This window comes from Falco rusticolus, chromosome 7, assembly GCF_015220075.1.
Source record: "Falco rusticolus isolate bFalRus1 chromosome 7, bFalRus1.pri, whole genome shotgun sequence".
NCBI classification, from domain to species: domain Eukaryota; kingdom Metazoa; phylum Chordata; class Aves; order Falconiformes; family Falconidae; genus Falco; species Falco rusticolus.
Window position 1 is genome coordinate 13468332 of NC_051193.1, and position 26129 is coordinate 13494460.

The window sequence follows — 26129 nt, forward strand, 5'->3', positions numbered from 1 at the left end:
AGATGGCATTTAGCGATAAAAACTGTAAGTATTCCAAAACTGAAGACAAAGGTTTTTCTTTGTTTCATTCACTATTTTCACCTAATCTCAGTAACATTCTTGAGAAAGACTGCCCTCCTGTGTTCACTAATCATAGTATGCTGAGAGAAGACGGCCCATGCAGCTGGAATCACTTCAAGCTGGCTATTTAATTTTTATTTTTTAAAAAAAATCACATTACTGATTCAGAGAGTGAAATTAGCCCACCAAATGTTTGCACAGAAATGAAAGGCTGGTGCAACAGCAGGACTGTTCCTAGGGCTCTCACAGAAGGTGGTAATGCTTGCTAGTTGGCATCAGTCCTAGAAAGGCATTCTGGGCCTTTAAAATGGCATCGCTGCTTGCAGCTGCTCTTTGCTCTTAACAGAGGCTGCTTATTAAAAGCTTCTAAATTGTTCAATGAAGTCCTAAAGGAATAAAATGCTTGTTAGACACCTTGTAATGAGGTTAGCTATACTGCTTCATACCAGCATCTCGCACTAACCACTGCTATATAGCGCCTCTCTTCAGAAAGGTAAAAAATAATCCAGAACCACAAATCCGTAATCACCTACATTTCCCATGTCATATTGTTTACATGTCAAGAATCCTGTAAGTGCTTTACAAATAATTAAAACATGAAAGAACATTGAATGGGAAAACAAGCATTTTAGAAATGGAAAAACCAAGGTACACTGCAGTCTGTCATGTAGGAAATCAGTTCATGGTGAGCTGGCAACAGGACTGACTTCTAGATTCTTGCTTTTAATAATCATTTGGTGAGTTAAAGAAACAAATGCTCTTAATTTGGTAGAACACTTGATATTCACATAGCTAACTGCATTTGAAACATCAGGAAATCTAGCCTCCTATGAGAATTACACTAAAGCACTACAAATCCAGTGGTAAGGGGAAGGCTTTGCTTTTAACAGTATTCAGCAAAACACAAAAGGCATTTAAATAGTCATACAGGCAGCTCTAAAAAATCTGGGGTTTGTATCTAGCAAACACAAGACTATTGCTGTGGTACTTGTGGATAAAAAGCAGTATGTATGTCAATTAGAAGATGCATGTTATTCTGAGTGTGCATGCGCAACATGCTTTGAGATCAATTCCATTCCAATTAACAAAAACATACCACCTGACGATACTTCAATTATTTACTCAGAAAAACATGACACTGAGCCAAGTTTAAAAAAACCCCACAACATTATTCACTTATACAAGTACCTGAACATGCTTCTACTTACACAAGTACCTAAACCAGTGTTTTCAGGAACATGTTCCTTGGGTTTTACACCAGTGTTTGCTTAAATTACATGGAAATAAGAATCAGTACCCAGTATGGGAATCCAGGGCCTTTCATCTGTGCATGATATCATCAGCAAAAAACACTCCTCCTTTTTGACAATTTTACACTACCTCCAGCAACTGTTTTCATTACCAAACCCCCTCTTTTTTTGCATAGAACAAGAAAACCAACAAAAGGGGCAGAGGGAGAAAGCTATTACGTGCATCTGGAGGGCATGCACTTGCTTAATCTCTACTTACGAGCCCAAATTACTTTTTCCTCACATAGTGCCTTGTAATTTTTCCTTTGACACTTTGGGGATCACCCACCAAGGTCTTTTTATCATCTTCAACCACAAAAAATATCAGAACAAGTGTTACAGAATGACACTTTCCCTGTATTTGCACTTTTCTTTCGCCTGGTTTAAGTAAATTAATAAATACCTAAGGGAAAAAAATGATATTTTTATATATATATATAAAGAGAGAGATATTCTTGCGTGGGAACAAGCAAATCAACCATCCCCACTTCCATTTGCATTCCCCAGAACACAGACTTATTAATGCTTCAAAACACTGGTGTGATAGAGGTAGTCTTGACTTAGACAAAATAGTCTTAACATAGAAACATAACTGAAATAACTTAAAACTTGCCTGAAATAAACTCCTTTCTGGAACTTTTAACACTGTTTCAATATAAGTTATTGTTTTCCCTCTTGGTAAAGCAGGAATTTTTTTTATTCATGCAATGACATAATAAACACTGTTTCCCCAACCCTTCATTACAAAAAAAAAAAAAAATTGAAAAGAGAAATTGTTTGTGTTAGTGTTAGATTTTTTGTGTACCTGCATTAACAGTCTCTACAGTTTGTTAAACGATACCTAACACTACATGGCAAACAGAAGAACTGACATAGAACATCCAAATCAAATCAATTAACATTTTGTGACTGTACATAGTCTTCCTTTTCATAAGACAAACTAAGCACTAGTAGGAAGAGCTATGATAACCAAATGAGAGAACAACGGATTTCATGCTATAGCCAGGGCTTCACCTCCTGTCAAATCCAACACACCTGGAGAAGATGCTTGCATGGCAGCAGGAACCTCCAGTACCATAGATGTTCCCTGTACCAGAAGGGGGAGTGTCCCAGCAAGAACCTGAACTTCTATATAATACTCAAACTTGAAGAAGCTAAACACACCTGGATAGCCACATGATTATCTGTATCAAGCTCTTCTCTCTGACACATTTTTGGCATAACAAAAAAGACAAACCTTTGAAGAGAGTGGGGCAATTACAATACCTTGCTATTTGCATAGCACTAAATTATGCAAACACAGGTCAGTATTAATTGAAGTGTCACTAAGAACACGCAATGATGTATCAGTCAAACAGTCTTTGACATTTAATAGTCAACTACTGCTTCTCTCCTTAAAGACACAGAGAAGGACAGTATTTTCAAAACAGCACACAGACACGTGTCAAAGGTCTATGATACAAGGTTTTCTTTTCAATGGATATTCAGGTGGTTTTCAAAAACATGCCCCAGACGTCTTGGAATCAAAATACATCAAGTGATCCTGAGATACAGATTTAGGTGACATAGGTAATTGTCACACTTAATGTTTGCAAGCACAAAGTACTCTTATATTTGGAATTTGAGTATGATTTCAATGTACCTAGTTAGAATTTACAAAGCAGGTAACACTGGTTCTGTTAAGATAGTAAGGCATCTGCCGAACTGCAAGACAAGCGAAGCTGGTGCAGGTTCATATGGACCTTAAGACAGGACAAAGTAATACAGAGAAGGCTAGTACTGCAATAAGGACAAGTAGGTGGGCCATGTGCAAGGTAAGGCTCCCACTCCCAGGACTCTCAGCCTTGATGACCACAGGCAGGTTCAAATTCAGTAATTGCATACCATGCAAAAGGCCTGTGCCATGACACAGAAAAATAAGCTATTCTTGAAAAGAAGCATAGAGACACGTTTTATTTTTTGATCAGTACTTGACATTTTTCCAAATTAAACCTCAAGATACTTTTCATGGCCCATTCCAATGACTCATGTTTTTCATTCAGCAGTGTCAACTAAACACAACTGCCACTTGGAACTGAGGGCACGTATCTAGTCTCGTATAACCTTATCTTTGCTCCAGTAACTAAATTCTCCTCCTGCAAGGTCTCCGTTCATTGAAAGCAGTACAAAGTAGAACCCAGTAGTACCAGTTAACAAGTATAATTTCCTGTCTGCTGGCACAGGACCTCTACAGAAGAGCAGTGGGGGTGGGAAGTGAAAAATAAGACGGTACTCTCTCTTCAGAGGGCGTTTTGCTCACATACTCCTTTTCAGTTCTCAGAGTGGAGAAATCAATAGTGCTTCCAAATTACAAATTCTACAAACCAGGTGGTTTTGTCAGAGACAAAAATTTTACTCTTTTCATAGAATATTCCAACAAATAAATTTTAAAAGAAGATTTATTACAAAGACTTTTTTTATCCTTGGTCCTCTGGAACTTTTTCATTTGTTTTAAATCACACTGCACCTCCCACTCAAGGACTGCAAAAAAATGTATAGCAGTTGCAGAGATTGTAAAGAAGAAAAATTGTGAATTACAAACAGCTATATGGAAGGAGGCAGTATTTTGCGTTTGCCCCATTATTTGAAAATGACATAGTGCTTAAACCTTTTTTACAAATACTTTTGACAAAGCATGTGAGCTGCAAACTTGCAATACAAATTAACTAATGCAAAGCAGTTTGTCTCTTCTAACTTCCAGGAACTCAGAATAACAGCAGAAAATAACTTTCCAAAGCTTGCCAGAATGGCTATGCATATTAGATAGGGGCATAGTATGGCTTTTCAGCTGGATGTTCTTGAATTCTGCTTGTGTGACAGCTTTATAGTTCAAATAGAGTATGCTTCATTATCTTTTCCTCTTAAAATACTTTGTTACAAGTTTCTCATATTTTTAGCAATTAAAAGGACATTAGTATTTTAAGGAAATAGTAATTGAATACAAGGAATAAGAGATGAAAGCTTTTCATCTTCAGTAAAACAACCTGTATCAAGCCATGTCTTTGATCATTAAACCAGTAAAAAGAATAAAAAGGCTGCTCACTAGGACCAAGCAAATTCTTCCTTGTCAGAAACAATCTATAGCAATAAACCCCCAAACCCTGAATAAAAAAGATCTGAAAAAACCCTATACCACTAGTTTTAAAGTGGAAATATGCAGTCATGATTAACTGTGTATTCCTTATGGCAATAATTTAACTGTACAGAGTAAAACTACAGAGCTTTCAGAAAAGCTTCCTTAATTCACTAGATAATACAAAAGCAATTTCCTTATATGGCTGGAGAGAAATCACTGCTGTATGCTTTAAAGCTGGAAGACAAATGGCCTTTAAAACAGAAATCATTGTTATTAACCGGAATAATAAAAGTCTTGCATCACCATTGTTTACACGTTCCTTTCATATAAAGGTACCGCATTTTCTGCTGAGTGTGGTAAATCATCACCAAACCAGTAAAGGTGTTTATTGCATTTATGTAAATTAACAATGCAGCTTTACAGGGAAGTGGGAGAAAAAAAAGGAAGAAGGTATTTAGGGCTTTTAGTTTTAAAAATTCTTTAAAACTACAATGAATTAAAAAGCCCACCAACAAACCTATATACTTGAGCTTGTATCTTCTAGGAAAAAAAATAATTCTATTTTGTCAATATGTAAAGAGACTAGACAATGAACTGGTATAAAGAGATGAAATACCAAACATAACCTGACTAAGAGCTCCAACTGTCAATTCTGATATTAAAATTCTAATGAATTCTAAATACGACAATTTTTGTGTCACCATTTAGAACCTTCCTATTACTCCAATTACTTTCCTTTATGGAAAAGCTAGACCCCACTGCAGAGTAGCTTTTAGCAGTAGAGCCTACTCACAACTTTTTGGTAGATTTAATTGGCTTCAAAAACATTTCTTGAGATTTAGTCCATTAAAGACATAATATAATTCTCACAACTTGTTTTTCTTTTCTCTGCAAAAGCAGCTCCAGGAGTATTTATTATTTGGCAAGCAAGAAGACAATAACCTTTCACTTTTAACGCAGTGTGTTTTGGGGTGGGTTGGCTGGGGTTTTTTTCCAAACTCAATTCTTTGAAGTAAATAGACCATATACGTAATCCATTTTGACACTGAAAACAGTCAACTTGGGCATCAGACTAAAGTAAGGCATAACTCAGGATTTTAAAATATTAAGCTTCCAAATAAAACGAATTCACCAGCTGTTTATGCAGTGGCCCGTGATAAAAGGAACGAGCATGGTTAACTCCCCAGATTAACAAATCCAACCCTGACAGGAAAAAAACCGCACCCTTTGATTTTACTGTAGTTTGTACATTTTCATTCACAAAATGAAAGAAATAAAGAACCAAATAATTTAATAAATTAAAATAATTTTTTAAAGTTAAAATAATACACTTTCTAAATTCTAAACACTGCTTTTGATAATAAAAAAAGACAAATTAAGGACAAAACCAGGAAAGAATGCTATTCATAATTTACAGTAAAGCAGCTCAGAATCTGGCACAAAAGAGCATAACTCAGTGATTAGGACGACTTATCACTTAGAACCTTGTCCATGGAGAAACTGCAAAATTTGCCACAGCCATAAAAGAAATAATTTTTAGCACCATACTTCAAGCAGACCCATAAATAAAACTAGTTATCCACATCACTAGAGAAGTCATATTACAGCATTTCCACTGTTGGAAAAAATATTACAAATAGTCCTTGCAATTTATAAAATATGAGACCTTACCACTGCCGTTGGCAATTCCTGGCAGCAATGCTTACCTGGCAATACTCCAGCCTGAAGACAATAAGCTAATGTAATCCCTAGTTTTCTCCTATTTGTGCATCTTTCCCCTTCTCACAATTCAAAGTTCCCAGAAATCACAGTTTAATTAGACTGCCTTCATTTTTTGCACACACAACTGACTTAAAAATATTCATAGATTTATTTTAAGTTTTCTTATTATCAATTACACACAAAAAACTCACTGTATTTTGGATGATATAAGCCTTCAAGCTCTAGGAGATTAAATACTAGTTACATCTTACCCAAAACATTTCCTGCAGGTACTTCTTCAAGATCTTCAAGTTCTCTTCCCATAAGCAAGTAGAGATTCTCCAAGGTACAGCTAGTCATATGAGGTACTAATGGCAGATCATTTGTAGCCGAACACTGGGATGACAGCTATACAAAGTAAAACAACCAGTGTCAGATATTTATCACTTAATATTGATAAAAACTTCTTCCTTAAAACCTCCTTGCACTCCAAAGCTAAGAAACATGTCAAAGCATTTTCATTTCAAAAGTTAGATATTAAAAAACAACATAAACTTGAAAATATTTTTGTACCATTCCAAAAGTCTAGTCTTGTAGCACACAAGCAAATGTTACCAAGAAAATAAAAAATAATGCTTTCTTTGGTAATTTTTAGGTGTGCAGTACCACTAGCTCACTTATTGTCATTGATAAAACAGATGTTTTAAAGTAAATTTATAAGCAATGAGCATCTATGATCGCAATCTCAAAACATTTAATAACATTTTTTTCATACTATTATGAACCTTTCTGTTCCCAAAAATCTTTGGTTTTTCCCTTGCAAGTTTTCTTTGAAATAAAGCATGCAAATACTGCATTTGTTGTTAGCTAATACAACACTTAAACTGTTTGGAAATGTTAAGGTTTATAGTAAGTTTATGGAAACAATCAGGTATTACCACAATTACCTAAAATATTTTGATACTTTTTGGAATTTTTGACTTGAACACTTTTTTAAAAATTTCTTGAGTGAGCAATGTGCAAAAGGTTAAGTTACCAGTGTTTCAAAATACCAAGTCATGCTAACAGTTCACTGTCATCTCTTACCTTATGCAAAGACTCAGCAGGATCATATTTTGGTCCTAAAACAAAGATCTTTTGCCCTCTCCGCACCACTCCACTGAACACTCTAGCAAAAGCAATGAAAGACTCCTTGTTCTCTGCTTCCTGTTTCATTGCGTTTGAGGTCGTGATCTCTACTTGACCGGTGAGCTGTTGCTCTTCACCTAATCAATGAAAGAAAAATAGATGAAGTATAAAAGCAGTTTCTGCTTCATCATCTGAAGAAAAAAAATAAATTACATATTATCCTATCACATCTGATGATGCATTAAAAGATGGCAAGAATCAGATTCATTTAGGATGAAAGGACCTTTAAGATCACCGAGTCTGACCATTAACCCAGCACTGCCAAGTCTACTACTAAACCATGTTCCAGAGCACCAGATCTACACCTCTTTTATATACCTCCAAGATGGTGACCCAACCACGGCCCTAGGCAGCCTGTTCCAATGCTTGACAACCCTTTCAGTGAAGAAATTTTTCCTAATATCCAACCTAAACCTCCCTCGGTGCAACTTGAGGCTGTCTCCTCTTGTCCTATTCCTTGTTATTTGGGAGAAGAGACCAAGACCCACCATCATAACTCATAATCCAGTCCGGTTGCTCATACACTGCTTTTGTACCAATTTATTATTAGGCTGTTTGGTTGTTGTTAGGGTTTTTTTAAATGAAAGTTACTCTCATAAAAGGAATTAAAGTTATATTGGCATAAAATATGCTAGTAACAAGTATATAAGAAGGTCCCAGCAGTAAGCTAAGCAAACCTGGGTCTTTTCATCCCATACACAAGGGCAAAAGGTCAATCACCACACCTTTCTACTTCGAGTGAAAACTATTTAATTTTACAGCAGACCATCTTCTTCAAGCACCATCTATCTTCACTGATTCAAAGTACCGAGACAAGCACATTCTTAGGCTATAGGAACAGGTATCCATGACAGTATTACAGCATTTATGAACTATCTGCTTTCTTACAAATGCCTCCTCACTCTTCACTCAGTCCCATCTATTGAACTGTTTGGACTGGCATGTGGATGATTTTTTTTTAAGGTACACAGCCCCATGACAACACCTAGACACTATTAAAATGTCCTGTCAGAAAAATAGATAGCAGAGCATCACATACCTTTCGTATCACCAGTATTCTCAGTTACTTCAGATGAATTTTCACTTTGGGCCTTTTCTGATAGCTCCTTTCCTCGATTTGCTGCCAATTTTTCCGCAAGCCTTTGTTTTGCAAGTTCACGACGATGAGCTATTTCTTCTTGAGTTAAAGGCCTATATTGTATTTTAAAATGTTAGTATTTGGAAGCATCATTTATTTCAAAATAAACTAAATCACAATAATCAGAATACTGTATTTGGCATAAGTAAAAACTTATGCAGAATGCCTTTTGTCCTGATGATACTATGAATTTTAAGTCAGCTAAAATTATCAAAGTTGTCCTCTACCATGTTTAGCAACATGCCACTATTAAACTTCCATTTATTTTCTCAAAATAAGTCGTTTCTCCCACTGACATGTGAATATTCACTTTTTCAGAAAAGATCCAAGACAATTTTCAAAATTGCTCTTTATACTACATGCAGCACATTATCCTAAATTAGAATGACAGCTAAGACTAAGAATACAGTGTATTAATCTAAGCTTATTTATACCAAGATAGCTAAGAAAAAACTACCAGACTTTTCTTCCAAATACATAGGGATCAAATACTGTCATTTTAAATTACTTGTGGTGTCTTTATCATTTTAAGCTAGTCTTCACAGCAAGTGTTCAAATGCACGGAAAATCTTTGCTTGCTACAGTTACCTTTCCATAAAGTGAATAAAACTTCATAAAAGACTAAAAAAAAAAAAAAAAAAAAAAAAAGAGAGACAAAACCAACAAAACATAATTCTAATATTCCAATGCAATTTCTATCTCCCTTAAAACAAAGTGCTTTAACATAAGATTTAAAGTAATAAATAATAAAAATTAAGGAATGACATTATCATTCTTACATAAGGAAATATTTCAAGCATTTTAAACAGCAAAGTGAGTTACACATATATGAACTCTAACAGCACTGCCTGAAATTTCTAAGTCTGGCCCTACTTAAAAATCTGTAATGAGGTTATATTATAATTTAATAAAGTCCAAACAAGGAAATTAATTTCAGATACTAGTTATCTTCTCTACCAAATTCCCCCTCTGTTTCTATTAATTTCCCACAGAAAAGCGCTGAACCTGTGAACTTGCTACAATCATTACAGGTACTCTTAAAAATAATCTATTCTGTTTAATAATTTCTCTATCAACAGTATCTCATGTAACGTGCTGTCAGGTGCCTACCTTAAAAAAAATTATCAACACAGCTTAAAAACAGGAAAAAATAATTGCTATGCAGATTATTTTTTTTTTTATGGAACTAGAATGCTTTCAGTTTGGGTTTGGGATTTTTTTTGGTTTTTTGTTGTTAGTTTTTTTGTTTTTTTTTTTTAATTGGGAAACATATATGTATAACATATATTGCTTTCCAGCACTAATAAATAATTTATTTCCAAAATAATACTCAAAGTGTATTTTGTATTATATGAATATTCTTAATGGATTTAAAAATCCAGAGAAGGAACAGAAGAATCCTAAACATGCATTTCTACAACACAACCAAACAATCGCAAAGTCTCAGATGTTGACTTAAAACCCTGTCAACATGATGTGTCCTAACACCTGCATTTGCTCATTGACAGAGGCAAGGACAACAGTTCGTAGTGTTAGGCTGAGGATTCGTTCAGTTAATTCTATCAAGTGCTCACACTCAAAAAAAACCATAAAGTGCTCTATTAGTAGTTTCAGTTTGTTTACTAGCCTTGGATAAGTCACTTCCTCTCTTTAATTTCCACACTTATAAAACAGTTCAAGATTTCCTAGCAGTGGTAGTAATGAGCGTTAAGTGGAAGAAAACAGCGGGAAGCACTACAGCAGTAGTGTTTATTCTTCTTTACAGAACAGGCATATAAATATTATCTCTACCAAAAAAAAAAAAAAAAAAGAAGATTGAATCACATGCCCATATCAACTATTCCACACAAGAGGGAAACAACCCATTACTTAAGGGTCAAAGTTTTCAAGTGTAGCCAGTAGACACACTTACTGGATGCTGATTCTGCCCTTAACTGGATTAATTAGGGGCAGAAAGCCCTGATATGTGGCTGAGACCAACTCACTGCCAGTTAAGACTTTTTTTTTTTTTTTTTAATATCATAATACGGATGCTTTTCTGCATCCAACACAATCTGCAAGAGACTTAATTTTTAAAAATGCTTAATGAGACCATTCATTTTATCAAAATTCTTCTTAGAACTTGAGGAAATAACTTGGAACACAGTTATCATTCTTACCTTGAATCCAAACATTCAACTCAGGAGTAAGAAAATGACACTTAAATTAAAAATTCCTCTATAAATTACCTAACACAGGCCCCCAGGACAAAATGTCAGAATTTGAGGCGCAGACTTTCAGAACTCAGAACCAGGGACAGACACATTACATGTCATTGAAAAGGCAAAAGCAAGACAAATTTGCCACACTTCTCAGGAACTTTTCTTCTTTTTCTTTCTTTTCTCTTTTTTTATATTTTCCTTTGAAAGAATCATCTCTTAAACAATCACTGTGACAGAATTAAGAATATGTATCGCTGAGATTTGGGATAGTGTGGTATTTCTGTTTGGTTTATTTATTTTATTGCAAAAGAGAGTGAGGCTTAACAATACAAAATGCAAAACAGATGGTGGAGAAGAAAACTTTTTTATGATGACTTTTTTTTTCCTGAAGGCAGCTGTTCAAAGCTATTTAAGGGTTTGGAATGTCTGAAAAAATTCCCAGAGGACAGAGGTTGATAGGGAAAGTACAGATGAGACAGCCAAGGGTATCATAAATGCAGTCTTTATATGATAGCATAGTATACACATGAGGACATACACATGCATTCTAACACATTTTATTGTCCAAAAATACTTTTCATTTGTGTAAATAATCCTGAGAGTAAAAGAAGAACAGGTGGTTTGCTTTTTTCCCCTTTACATAATATTTTTTAAAGTTTCAGTATATTTAGGTGTCAGCTCTAATCACAAATGTTAAAGGTACCTTAAAATTCTGAATGCACTGCTGTAAGTTGCAATACATGTAAGTATAGTTAATTATATTCTCAATTTGATAAGAAGCAGATTGAGTGTGGGTGGGACTTTAGCTAGTAGGTACAACCTAGACTTCCATCCTGGTTTCTGTCAGTGTCAACTTTTATAAAATTAGTCACTCCCAGTAGTATCATTAGAAACCACAAAAAGATAATGTTGTCAAATAAATCCTTATATAGAATTGTAACACACTCAAGCAGAATACAGAACAAGATTAATGTGTGTAAGGTACTGGATCTGCAACAAAACCAGTTTTAAATTATACCATGATTTATTCAATTTCACCAGTTGGCAAAGCCAATCAGAAGGCAAATCAATTTTGAACAAATGCTGCCCAAACCAAAAAGACTCTCTTCGCTTCTTCCCTACTATATTTTTTCCCTCCTCTTTTTTGACTCCACAAGAAAAGATCTTCAGCCTCATAATACTGGCAGAAACAAAACAGGACCATGCAATCACACAAAAAGCAGTAAATGAAAATTCTGGAGCAGAAAGAAAAAGATATTCCCTACCTCCCCACAGATGCTACAGCATCCAGACATCATACACATGGCACAAGTAATAGAGAGCTGACACGGATGGGTAACCGCATTATTACTAACCCATCTTAACCTCAACCATGTGGTAAACAAACACCATGGAAATAATTGTACAGTAAATAGTATACTATACATATTATTAACATTCACTACATTGTTGATTAAATGCATCAGATTCCAGGTAATATAAGCAAGCTACTGCCAATTACTTTATTCCCACATTCCCAGGGGATAACTCACTTAGTTCAAACTGAATGACAACTAAAATTCTTCATGCAATCAAACCTCTGGATATGACAGCTTTTCTACCCTTCCATGTTACCAAAAAGAAACTTCATTCAAAAACATTGCAAAAATTCATAGTAAAGAAAAAAAACAAAACAAACAGAAATTGGCCTCTGATTATTAAAGTGTTGTTTATTTTTTAACCTTTTACCCTTCAGTTTTAAAAAGAAAAGACCACAGTCAGAACATCAACTGATTTCTGAAAGACTGATACTAAAGTCAATAAGTATCTGTGATGCATCTCCTATATCATGAACAATGGTTTTGAATTAGCTGAGAATACTTTCTCTCCATACAGTTTTTACCAGTTTAAATTCCATGAGCTTGTGGACATATGCTTGACTTCATGAAACTAAGGGGGTAATTTCTGTTACCAGCTTTAAATCCAAGTAATTTATAAAGAATCCATTGGATTACTCTTCATAACTAAACCTAATTCTGAAGAGCAGAGTCAAGTCATTGGCTGCTGTTCTGCTCACCATCTGGCACTCAAAGACTTCTGACAACAGAATCCCTAAAGACAGCTCTCTCAAGTGCAGCTTATTTGCTACAGTTCAGCACAGATTATGTCCAGTGGTCTTTCTAATCCTTCTGAAGTTCATTAATATCTGGATTAAACTGCCCTATGTCTATGGAACTATTTCCATTCACAAACTAATGTACACCTACCAAAATTATTTCCTATCTTTTCTATCGCAACTGAATGCACTAGGTAATTCACTGTAGAAATAAATGTGTATACAGAAAACATACAACTGAAAATTATCCAAATCAGAATTACGTAAAATTTCACACAACAATCTTACAGGGCTCCTGCAAAGGGGAATACTCAGTAAGTGTTTCACATTATATTAAATAGCAATTACCATTCATTCTGAGATACATAATGAAATTAAGTTATTAATAACAAGGTGTCATACACTGCCTTGAAAAACTCTTGACTGATACAGTGACCTTTGATTTATCTAACATACTAAAAGTGCAATAGAGAAGAAACTTGAAGCAAAACTCTTCCAGAAAGTTACAAGCTTTTCTCTGTTAAGCTTGCAATTACACAAAATAATGTCCAGAGATTCAAGCTTCATCCGATGCTACATATCCCTCTCTTAGATCAGTTCCAATGAAATTTATTTCACAAAAAACACAAGTAGGGTTTTAAATTTTTGAAAAGCATTTATTACCCTATTAATTATATAACTGGGTGCCATCTTCAGATGTTAACCTGTAAATCCAACAGGCTGTTCAGATGACTCATGCCATATTCATTTCTAATGCACTAACTACAATATAGAACAAACTCAATGCAAAAGAAGATGACGGGTTCAGATCACACGGAAGTCACTGCAAGTTATATTGCCTTTGAACATAATAAATTTACTTCAGAGCTCGGAACTTTATAAATGTTCCCTTCTTTTGATCAAGACAATGTAATGTCTTCGTAGCTGAAGGTTGGGCAAAAATCACAGGTTTTAGATTTTTACCCATGTAATTTTTAGGAAACATTAGAAAGGAAATAGACGAAGTATAGTAAAACCTGTTGGTTTAAGACATGCAAACAAGCTGTACTACAGAACAAAGAAACAGTTACCATCATAATTTCATGCAGAATTGTATGGGAAAGTGCCCATTTCATGGTGACACCTAAGAAAAAAGATAATCTTGCTTCCAAGCTGACTGAGAAGAAAGAAGTACCTTTCGTATTATCTAGAAGAAAACAGCAGGGGTATTACAGGTTTTATATCCCCTACTGTAGTCATGAAATATGATTTTAGTACATCAGATTATTTGGTCAACAGACTTTATTACTACTGAAAAGCAGAACTAGAATTTCTTTAGTGTACTCAATTTACATTATTCAGCAGCACCGTAAGAACAATGGACTTGAAGTAACACTAAAGTTTTGCCTCCTATTGTTGACACTGCATCACATCACTTTGACATTCGTACATAAAGCTCTACGAAGTTAGTAGAGGATTCCATCATAATGAACATCTGATGTCCAATTTACATTTTCTCAGTATTTTATACTAAATATACATAGCAACAGCTAAAACTACTTGAAAGCAATTGTAAGTAATTACTAAACATTTCTTTTTTACACTAGGGTAGATAAAGACAGGATTGTGAACCTCAGGAAGAACAAACTAGAACATTTATACTCTGTACCTAAATGCCAAGCTCTGCTTTTATTTAGACACCTACACTCAACCATTCTGTTTTAGACTGCAGTTCAAAACAAAAAACTAGCAGAAAGGAGAGAAAGAAACAGCATATGCTGAACGAACACCTAATTCTGCATACAGCAGTACTTAAGAATAATAATCACAGGCTTCATCAAATAACCATGGACTCATTACATAAAGCAAGTAGCTCCAAAAGGAGCCAATACAGTCTTATTTCCTACTGCTTTTGGTTTTAGATATTTTATTATCTAAACTGAAAGAGCTCATACTACAGTCTCTTATTAGGGTTCCTAATTTGTTTGTCTACTCTGCCCGATTTTCAGAAGATTTACAGCTTTGTCTGATTTGGTTGGAATTAGCAAATAATCTCACAAGTTCAGACAGAAGAAATAGGAAGACAAAACATATTTGCACAATTCTAATTTCTTCAGAAAAACCTGATTAAAAAACTCAGGGACTTGCTGGTACTACATAAAATCAAGCTTCAGATCTTTCCAGAGAAGGATAAATATAAACTGCCAACCTGTTGTAACCCAACCACAATTTATTTTCCTATGCATTCCAGTGTTGTAGCAGCTGGCAAACTTTGTTATTTAAACAGTAAAAGCAAAAACATAGCAATTTTAGTATAGAATCTATCAATTTTTAAAGTCACCTTCTAGGAGATATTAGTTGCCAATATCAGTCTTAAAGGAGGTTGTTTTAATTAAAAATCCAACCTTCATTATCATTTACTGTACACCCTGAACTTAAAAGAGCTTTTTGCTTTTCCGAACCTATGCTTAGAAAGTATTACAAGCAGATGGCAGAAATAAGACAAACTATAAAAACTGCAAAGTCAATTTGCAGTTTCTGAGAAATTCACAAAAAGGTAACCTTATCCAATACTACCTTACAGAAGGAAAGAAAAAGACAGTAGCATGGATCTACAGTAGTCTACTTCCATGGGGGAAAAAATGTAAGTCTTGCAAAAAAAAAAAAATATCCCAGATTTTTTTTACATGCTTCAATATGTTTAAAAATACTTCCCCTGGCCCCCAAAGGATAGAAATAACCTAGCAGATAGGTCCAGCAGTCAAACATCTAAACATACAAGAGCACAGTTATTTTTCCTCAAAATTAACACATGTACTGAAGTTCTTAAAAAGGTAAATATGAAAACAGTTAATCAACCTAGCATATGTATTCTTTGTTCCTCCCTACGTTCAGGCATTATTATGGAGCATCCTTATGGAATGCCAGTTTAAGTACTTGATCTCACACACTCCACACAACCTTCACTCAGTTCTGTTAAGCACAGTCTTCACTGTGTACCTGTAAATAGCACACAGTGGCCAATATAATACAAAACGTGCTTAGGAACAATATTTATACAATCCCATGCTTTTAAAACACTTGTTTTATTTTATGCAGATAGCTTTCCTTCCTCTTTAAAACTAACCTCCTTTTCCGATTTCTTCAAGAACTGCTTACCTGTAGAATCTTAATTAAAAATACCAGGAAATACACATTTAGCTATATTACCGTTTTTCAAAAAATGGAATTCAGCTGTCACTTCCAAACAAAAACAATAGCAAAATCGCATGGTGCTGATGACTGGGTATCTCAAAGTAAAACAGTCATGTGATTTCATTTTAATACTAACCAATTAGTACCTAGTTGAATGATGTAATATTAAGGCCAGCAAGAAATATTTTTCACACAACCTATGGAGCAAGACACCACAATTTTCAATTTACTGGATAAGCAGGGAGAAAGGACATATTGTCTAGTCATCACTAACATGCCTCAAGACTCCCACAACGAATTCCAGGACAGTCCTCACTCTCCTGAAATATTATCTCAGAAAGCCTAATTTATCTGAATTTTGTTTGGACTTTTAGGCCAGCTTGGCCTTACTTGGACTATCAGTCAACTGCAATCCTCCACTCAACTCAGTAAACATCTTCAGGTTTTATCAAACCCAACTGATGATCAGAATTACAAATTTGTTACACAATATTTATCAGAGTGCAAAAATGGAATCGTATTTGCATTCTGAAAATCACTAGAATAGAGTGCAGCACATTTTTTACCTAAGGAGAAAATACACCCAACAAGTAACAATGGTTGGGCTTCCATATTGAATGCATCATTCACCAAAAAAAAAAAAAAAAGGGAGCTGGTCACACTGGTCACACACACACATACTATGAACCACAACACATGGTAAATTTCTTCAAAATATTCTTCTCTCCATTTAAGGAACTTTTTTAAAAAAGAATTACAGTGTAACAAATAGCATATAACACATGTAAAACAGCTCCCTTCCTGAAGGGAGATGACTAAGAAGAACAAAAAAACAACCACCAAGAAAGATGAATATTGGAGACATGGAAGAAGTTTATCCATGAGGCAGAGTGCTCATAAGCAGGTGACATAGAATGAAAAAACCCAACCCAGGTCTTGCAGTAGCTACCTTTTGTTTTATTAGGTATTCTTTTAATTTTGAAAATACGTCCAAGATTTTCTGTGCCTGGTGCATGTAAAAGCCCCCTTTGCCTCTGTGTGACATCCTCATCACATAGAAGAATCTCAATCTTCCCAAAAAAATAAAAGAACAGGTCATTATCACTGATAGAAGAGCCAGAAAGTGATGGCCTCAACATAGTCTTCTCTGATTACCAAAAAATTACAGGAAAGCAGGCAAAGCAGGAACAGCACTGCTGGGCTACACCAGTACCCCAGCAAGAACTCCTGTTTCAGATACATTTAAAGACAGAACTCAAAGCAAGACTGCACCATCTAGTGCCTGGTCAATCCATAAGCGCGATGCATCTTTTCCCACAACTCAAACAGTTCAAGAAAGGCTTTTGGTGGAAGATTTGTAGATAAGCATGGGAAAAAAAATTGAAATAAATCTAGGAAGTGTGTGAAAAACCTAAGATAGTAGTGAACCTTTCCAATATTACCACAGCAGCAGTACCATTGCTTGCACAAAGATTTAACAGTCTAATTTCCTAGAAAGGTTAATATTTTATGTACTACTTCACCGTTCAATGATAATACCAGAAAAACATAAAATGCCCAGCTAAAAAAAAAAAAGTGACTACTGAAAATGCCTCAGAGGCTCAGTGGAATAGAAGGTTAAGATGAACTCCATTCTTATGAACTCGTAAAAAAGCACATTTCTTCTGTAAAAAAGCAGATGGCTTCAGCTAAAAGTAGTGCAGGTAAGTATGTCAGGGAAATGGAATCAAGAAGGATGTACCGCTCAAAGAAAATAAGATGGTGATTCAACAATAAAAAGCTGTAACAAAAAAATATTCCAAACCTCCCAGAAGAAAATCTTTTCAAGTGCATTAATGCCTCTCAGTTCACTCCAAAAAAGTTATCAAGATTGAGACTATTTTAATTAACTCATTTTATTTTGCACTTGCAATAGGCTGGATGATCACTTCGCTATTACACCAAATTTGATGGTGTTCCTTGCTACAAACACAAACTGTTATGATCATGTCAGCACAACCTTACTGAAAGTCAATCATATCTTCAACCAAACATCCTGCAACAGCCTACAATGTATGCGTTAGGACATATCTGGACAAAAGTACTATTCTCCAACAAATGTTTTCTACTCCTTAACAAATTTACTAGATCTTCTAAAACTAAACAAATCATTTCTAGAACTTGTTCAGAAAAACTCTACTTGCTGAAAAGATTGTATTGCCTCTCAAGATTTTGTGAATTATTTTCTCAGGTCTAAAACAATTTATCCAGGCTTACAACATAACTTTTTTCCCCAGAAGTATCTAATGTAGATCAGAAAGTTAAATGTTACATTTTCTTACCTTGGTTTATTGTGTGGTAATGTCTTTGCATCAACAGCAAACATTTTAGAAACAAAGACAATAACCGGGGCTGTTTCTTCACTACTGCATTTCATAAAAGCTGAAGAAACATAAAGGGAAGTTATTTGCACAACTTTTTCCCAACAGTATGGACAAAACTATGGCTTTCCATCAATTTTATAGGAATTACTGTTTATTTCCTATTTCAATGGAAAATATGCTAAAGACAAATTAATAGGGAAAAGTAGAAAATTACTCCAACTTAATTATTTGTTAACCCTGCCTATATCTTCAAGTCTGTTCCACAATAAAATAAAATGAGCAATATTGTAAAAATGGAACTCTTCATAACAAACTAGATACATTCCAACTAAACATATTGATTTGATATTTAAAGTTGAATTCATAGGCTGGTTTAGATTAGAATGAAAATCAGAGAGCAGCTTAGCATTAAGACCAAGCTACTTATTCAATACCTCAAAGAATTCTCCCTCCTTTCACACTGGAAGAGGAAATCCTGCAAAAGTCCAGATGCTCATGCCTTCACAAAACAGTAACAACTTAACAGCAAAAACGCATATTCTTCAAAGGATGAAGGATCCACGCAAAACTCATTCAATACTTCAGAAATCCCATAAACTATTCTAACAACACAGAAAATAAATCGTTGTCTTCTACACTTCTCCCTTTTATCTGACGTAGGGGAAGACTACGTTTTAAGGTGCTTAGGCAAACAAAGCACAAGACTACTACTAAAAATTAGCAAGATATTCACTAAATGTAAAGAATGCTATTTTTTCATAACCAACAGCAGTAAGATCCGAGTTTACAGATGTAAATTTCGTCTCATTAACTTATACTAATACAGTATGGAATACTGTTTGGAGAATACAGTATTTGCAAATGTTCAGTAAAGGATGAAAATATCAGTTGCCTCAGCCCCCGGAAACAACTCCTAACAGTCTGTCAATTTGATGTTCACATCTCATCTTATGTTACATTTCATATCTCATCTCCTTAGGTTTCTTGAAGCACTCTTCAAAACACCGCACTAAACACCTTTCACCACACGTACAAAGTTAAGAACTGTTTTTAATTATTACTAGCTTAAGCATGGTATCTTCTTGTAATTTTTACTAAACTACCTCTTAAATAGCAGAGAACATTTACTACCTTAAAACAAAATGGGATTCTATTACATTCTGTTGAGTTAGAAAGAAAGTTTGTGGAACAACAAAACCACATATATAAAGCCTATTTGTCCCCTACAAACCTAAGTGAAAAGATCATTTGGGAGCATTCTTTTTCAGACTACCAAACCTGGGTGAAAAACATCACTTGATTTGATACAAAACTTCCAAGCCAACAGAGGAGATCACCACATATACATGTAGAAATACAAGCTTTGCTCACCACTGAGCATTTTATCCATGTTATCAACTTTGATTTTCAATTTCTCTAAATATTTAATTCAGCTTCAGCAGTTCTCATCTGTCTTTCAGGAAAAGAACTCAGCAGCAGTTCCCTTTTCCAAGGCATCACAATTTTTATGAAGGATACACATGAACACAGAGTTTATGTTTACAAATAATTTGAAGTTAGAAAAAGGAAAATGAGGATCTTACTAGCTCTCCTGCATGCTGTACACCAAGATTATTTTCATTACTGCCTATATACAGTTCTTTTAATGCCTACAACAAAGTTAAATCATTGAACATAATCTTTCCAGCCCCTAATACAATTTTATAACACAGGACTTGGGTGATTAACAAACTTCCTCTTACTTTTGCATACAGACATCCCAATGTTCAACACAACAGCATCTGAATATAGCATCAAACCCTTCTCAAGGAGGAATGCTTAATTGAAGGTGGAAACTCTGCCAGAACTGGACATGAAATCATGATCTCAATGAAGCTGATGACAAAACATTCAACTTCAAAATACCAGGATTTCATGTCTTCATTTAACACTCTGGATAACAAAATATATTTGTTGCCCTGGAAGTCTTCTGGCTCTTGTTTTTATTTGCTAATCTTTTATCATTCTGGAATATTATGAAAAAACTAAGAAATCAAGTTATACACTGTCATCTATGGATGTTGATGAAATTCTTAATGACAATGTTTGTAGTAACAGCTAAGCTACACCTTACTAACTTCTCAGTACTACTTAGTAATAAATTCAAACAAACTACTTAGTAATAAATTCAACAAAAAATGTTTTTCATTTTAAATCACCAAAACGCTGTGCCTATTTAATCAACATACTGTAAAAATGAAATCCAAATTCAAACCCCTGCTAGATAAAAAACAATGATTTTAATATAGAACTTGGAAAAATAGTCAATTCTCAACTACATGATAATTTCTGTTTGGAACTAAAAACAAGTATTAATCTCATATCCCTCCAAAATTCCCGATTTCAGTCTTAGACTTTACATCACCTGCAGCCTGAGCTGTCTAAAACCCATGAATATATGAGATTGAAGATAAATGTATGGCCATAAAAATAAGACATAATACTATGACAGGTCACTAACAAACATCAACAAAGCTACTAAAAGTAAAATAATTATAAATCTAAATACAGGTTACTACACATCTTATGATCCAAAGACAAACACAAGACAGAAGCAACCAATCTTCATGTTAATGAGAGAACACCTACTCACCACTTTTCAGTTCCTGAGTTTCTGGTGGCAAAGAATCAAATGTTCTAGCTCCAACACACATCAGCTTTTCCACTCTCTCTGCAGTGATGTCAAGAGGGCTGGGAAGTTTATTACACACCATGGCTAAAACACATTGCTAAGGATATATATTTATATATTCATATTTCCTTACTGAATGCAAATAAAAGACAAATGCTTTCAATGTTTCTTTCTTTAAATCAACCTCTTGCACTAACTGCCAGCAACAAGAGAGCGCTAAAATCCAGCCCTGTGTGTTACAGTGCATAGAGCTCCCTCTCAAGTCAGCAACAATTCCTGGCATTTATACAAGGGCAGAATGGATAGTTAAGTAGGGGTAGCTCACCCTCCTATGTGCAACTGGGAAACTAAGAAAGGTACAGCTGGGGCAAGATTTACGGAACTAATTAGCATTCACACACAAAAAATTTGTGCATGCCTATTGTAATATAATATGTATTATATTATAAACGATGAGAAGACCATCTACGCAGCAGACAAACAGCAACAGCCGATCTTGGATTAAGAATATGTATGCCTAAAACATAACACCAGATACTTAAAGAAGCTCGTGGATGGAAGACCTAAGATACTATTATGAAAAGAAGATTAGCTTATCCTTCAAGAAAACCATGACAATTTGTATATGAAACTACATAATTAAAGAATATTGTTAAACTACCTTGTTTCATAACTTACTTTCCTAAAAAAAGGATGCGTGCAAAAGCACAAAGCTGGGAGAAATGTATGCCTAATTTCTTTAGGTATGTAACTTAACTTTACATGTGAGAAAATAGCTCCAGCTAACATAGGCACAGATTACAAAAAAAAAAAAAAAAAAAAAAAAGAGAGAGAGAGAGAACAAATCACACATTGAAATATGTGAGCACTCTGAAGTCTGGGAACTGCAATAGAACAAAAAGCCTATCTTCCTTAAGGATACACAGGACTGCATCAGATATTGGTAGCCACTGGCTACAAATGGCATGAAGATGAACTTTAGGGTCTGCATGCCGTGACTCCCGTGCACCGATTTTCAGTCCCAAAGAGGTGACTATTTTTTCAATTTTTTCTTTGTCTCTGTAAGGCAAATAAATAAGACTGATTAAAAAAAAAAACAAAAAAAAAACCAGCAGCAACACATAACAAGCATCTACAACATTTCTTGTTTGAGAATTTTAAAAAAATCACCATAGCCCATAGAAAGAGATTCCATGAAAACTTTATAGATCTTCTCACCTTTTCATAACAGCTTCATACAAACTCCATATGTTGTCCAGCACCAATTGCACAAACAAAGGCTTCTTTCCTTTTGACTGGTAGAACAAACATACAGGTAATTACCAGCAATCCCTCAGTGTTACAATAGGCTTAAGATTGCACTTTCAACTGGCCATTTTCATAACGAGTGTGTAAAACCTTTATTCAAAATCAAAGCAATTATCTGTTTCTACACAAGATCACTACTTCATCAGTCTGTCTTAGCAGAGCAGTACAAGGCACAAAATAAACATGACATTTACAAGTAAAGGACATGGTTTTCAATTTCACAAAAAGAGCCTGATAAATACAGAACATGTCTACCTCAAGCCTGGTTTGCACCCTTTTTATAACTATTAATCCTTACCTATGAAAACACAAAGAAATCATCATTGAATGCAAACAGGAAAACTACCTTCTCCTCTCCTAACTTTTAGTGGTGGAAACACTTAATGCAAGAGAAGTGTAGTTTTCAGGCCAGGGTTTCAGTATAGCACTCAATGGGATTTCACTAAGGCAAAAAAGACTTTCTAAATCCTAAACGTGAATATCCTAAGCTGCTCAAGGACTCTTCAACTAAGACAGAGACCCACTCACTACTCTTGTTTCTACACTATTAAGTCTTCCACTCATGTGTTTTGCTGCTCTATAATGAATTCTTGAAGCTGGAACATCTCTCATGGTGTGAACAGATATTTAAGAGCAACTGTGAGCACGGTTTGATGGTATTTCCTCCATGTAGCTATTGAATGGTCAATTTTGGAATGTTCTCTTCTCCAGGGGCTGATGCAAGGCTATCCTAGTGACTTTATTATCTCCACTGATGTTGAGTGAAAAGGTACTGAGGTCAATTTTCAGAATACACTATGAGGAACAGAATTAAAAAATACAAAACAAAATAAAAGCCAGGTAATATTTATGACAACCTCCCTACCTGATCACCTTTCATTATCTTCTTTGTTTTTGTATTTAGATAATAATCTCCCCATAAAGTCTTCAGAAGTACTGCAGGCTTGATTCCAATCTTTTGGCTGTACAGTTTGGCAAAATGCTCAATTCTGAAAGGAAACAAAGCACATTTTGATACAAGTATAATGCTATTTGTATGTGCTTATCAACCTAAGCAATGGAAAGCTTATGTGAAAATCACACACATCTCAAATCTTTGTTTTACTCCCATTTTTCCAATTGTCTTCATCACTTTAGCCCACACTGTTTAACATTTACACCTGCAAAAATGTTTAGTCACAACAGTTCAAAAATGTCAGCAGTATTTGTATGTTCTCGGTTTGTTTCAAGTCAGCTTCAAGGTTGAACTTGTTTATTTGAAATAAATATTTGTGCATTACCCTGCCAGTAAATACTGAAAAGCATAATACAAAAGTTCTAAATATTTATGTGATGACTCTCAAATTTATTCTATGAAAGATACCCCACAACACACTTAACTATGGTCTGGGACCAGAACTGTACAAGTTAAAAATCAAGTATTCCTGTGAGCCACACTTGAGCCATCAGATACTGGTAATTCTTTTCCAAATTAACTACTTAGGGCACTTCTTTTTGTTTGAATCATTGCTTTAATAATGAGTAAAGCCCAGAAAAACAATATAAAAAAATGTAATGCCATAATTGTGTTATAAAGCCAACTGTGTCATTCAGTGGTCCCCACGAGTTAATAAAAGCAGGCTGCTAACAACCTAAACAGGGAGCCCTGAATATTCTATGGTTTCCTTGCTGACAATGTTCAGTGAGCAGTAATAGAAAAAATTTCTATGTATTTGCTCCCTGTGTACACAGAAACAATAACGTACATATACCATCATAACAATCCTATTTAAAGAAAAATGATTCTTGATAACCTGTTCTTTGAAATCCAGAATTCTTAAATTTCTACACACCTAAAAAAAGACCTGCCCATGTCAGTAAGCTGAGTTCTGAACTAAGAGCAAAAAGGATAATTCTTCCCCCCCTCCCCCCCCCCCCCCCCGAAACTACACCAAACTCTGAACAGGGGGAGAACGTTCAAGAATCTTGTGCTAATAGCTCTTGCATATGTATTTATGGTATTTTTCAACACTTGAGGATAATGAGAAAAACATATGTACTGATTGCACTGGATGAGGCTGGCACTGCCTAATAGCTGAATTTTTTTCTGCCATGACAAGTGGTAATGCCTTTAGGAACAGAACCCACATCCAGGTAAGAGCAGTCAAGGCTTGCCCTGACTAAGAAGATGCTCCGCTGATGTGCATTTCACCACCTCGTACTGGCTGGCAATCCAGAAGTACCTCTTGAAACTAGTTCAGGAAAATATTCCTTTTTCCCCCCATTATATGATTGATAAGAACCATGCCAGTTCACCATAACAAAGAAAGTTGTATCAGAAAGCCAACAATCTTCATTCAGCTTCAACAAATACATTAAAACATCTTCCCAGTGTGAGGGGAAAACGCAGAATTAGGACAAGTACAAATAAGAAAATGAGCAGATAGGAGTCCTGTTATTTGTCCAAGCTGTAGGCACATTTTGTGGGACAAAGAATAGATTATACAATAGACAATGTGTTTTAATGTATAAATAGTCTGATCCAGATCCAGCAGTATAATACTAACACCCCTTGCCTAAGTTAGATGCATAAATGTTTTGGGCTCAGATACAGTCTTGTACATGGATAGTTCAATTACTATAATCTTTAAGAAGTTTCAATACGTAAAGCAGAAGGGGATTAAAATTTGGGGAATCTTAGCAAACATGGGTTTTAGTCTCATATTCAATGAAAAGCATTCTACACCTTTTAAGTTCATCTTGGCAAAGAATAAACAGAAAGCCTATCAGTCCTCTCTAGTATACCAATAAACCAGTCACAAAAGAAAGGCCAGGTCATATCCAGCTCATTTCTTGCCCCCATTTGAAGCTAAATTACAACCAATATTTAGATTTCAGAAGCTCTGCAAGTAAGGTTCAAGCCACTTGACAAACACTTCAAGTGGCAGAGACTTAGCAGATACAAAAAAACAGCTAAAGCTTGACCAGTTATCATTCCGCTTCAGACTACCCTAGCATACATCATTAATAATCTATCACGCATTCCACGCTGCAGAAATATCTGTTACCAACATACACCAAGTGCTAAAAGTTTTGGGGAAAAATAATTAAGAAAATTAATACAAGGTATTTATCTAAGAAAATAACAAATTAGAGACTCTCAAGCCCTAAGCACTGTTTTAGAGAAATTTTCTTCTCTACCTCTCAGTATATACCCCAATGTTACTACAAATGAGATGCAGAACCTGGAACGCATCAGAGAGTAAACTCCTGTGTCAAACAATTCAAATTGAAGTATTTTTTGCTAAACCTCTGAGCTGGAGAAACAAATAAATTTTCTGCCACATTTGCATGAAATTTAATTCTACCTGCAGTGAAATCATCAGAAGAAAAGAAATCATCTAAGGAAGATAACTATCTGAAGTCTCACTTTTATCCACCTACCCTTTAAGAACAACATGCTTGCTTGCTAATTACAAGGGTGATCATAGGGTGTTTATGACCACATGCTTATATCAGAATGTAGTTGTGTAACCTATAAAATCTTAATAGTTGATCATTTACTTGCAAATATCAAGTAGCTTGATCTAAAGAAACAGCTTCTAAATTGCTTTTGAGCTTGTTATTCTACTTATTGTAACAAAGTTCTCCATTGTATCATTCTCTTTACAAAACATTTTTCTTAATGTTTAGCATTCCCTGGCAGTGTACTTAGAATACTAATGCTAAACCAAAGCCATCTTTGAACCTCCCAAAACAAAAACTTAGCTTTTTGTTTTCATTTATTGGCTTCCACAGGCTTTGTCAGTAACCAAAACAAAAGCTGCAAATTGCCCAATCTTTATCC

The 26129-nt window shown here is 34.9% G+C and overlaps 1 protein-coding gene across 3 annotated transcripts in view; it reads right to left on the reverse strand.

Moving 5' to 3' along the window:
* Positions 1 to 26129, reverse strand: part of EFL1 (elongation factor like GTPase 1) — an 81292-nt gene that overhangs the window by 48517 nt on the left and 6646 nt on the right. For all 3 annotated transcript variants that reach the window (XM_037395062.1, XM_037395064.1, XM_037395065.1), the window contains 8 exons: positions 23169 to 23292; positions 22214 to 22290; positions 21918 to 22054; positions 20957 to 21079; positions 18283 to 18382; positions 8393 to 8544; positions 7252 to 7430; positions 6438 to 6573 (listed from right to left, as the gene is read on the reverse strand). In XM_037395062.1, the coding sequence (XP_037250959.1) occupies positions 6438 to 6573; positions 7252 to 7430; positions 8393 to 8544; positions 18283 to 18382; positions 20957 to 21079; positions 21918 to 22054; positions 22214 to 22290; positions 23169 to 23292 (1028 nt within the window). The remainder of the gene's footprint in view (positions 1 to 6437; positions 6574 to 7251; positions 7431 to 8392; positions 8545 to 18282; positions 18383 to 20956; positions 21080 to 21917; positions 22055 to 22213; positions 22291 to 23168; positions 23293 to 26129) is intronic.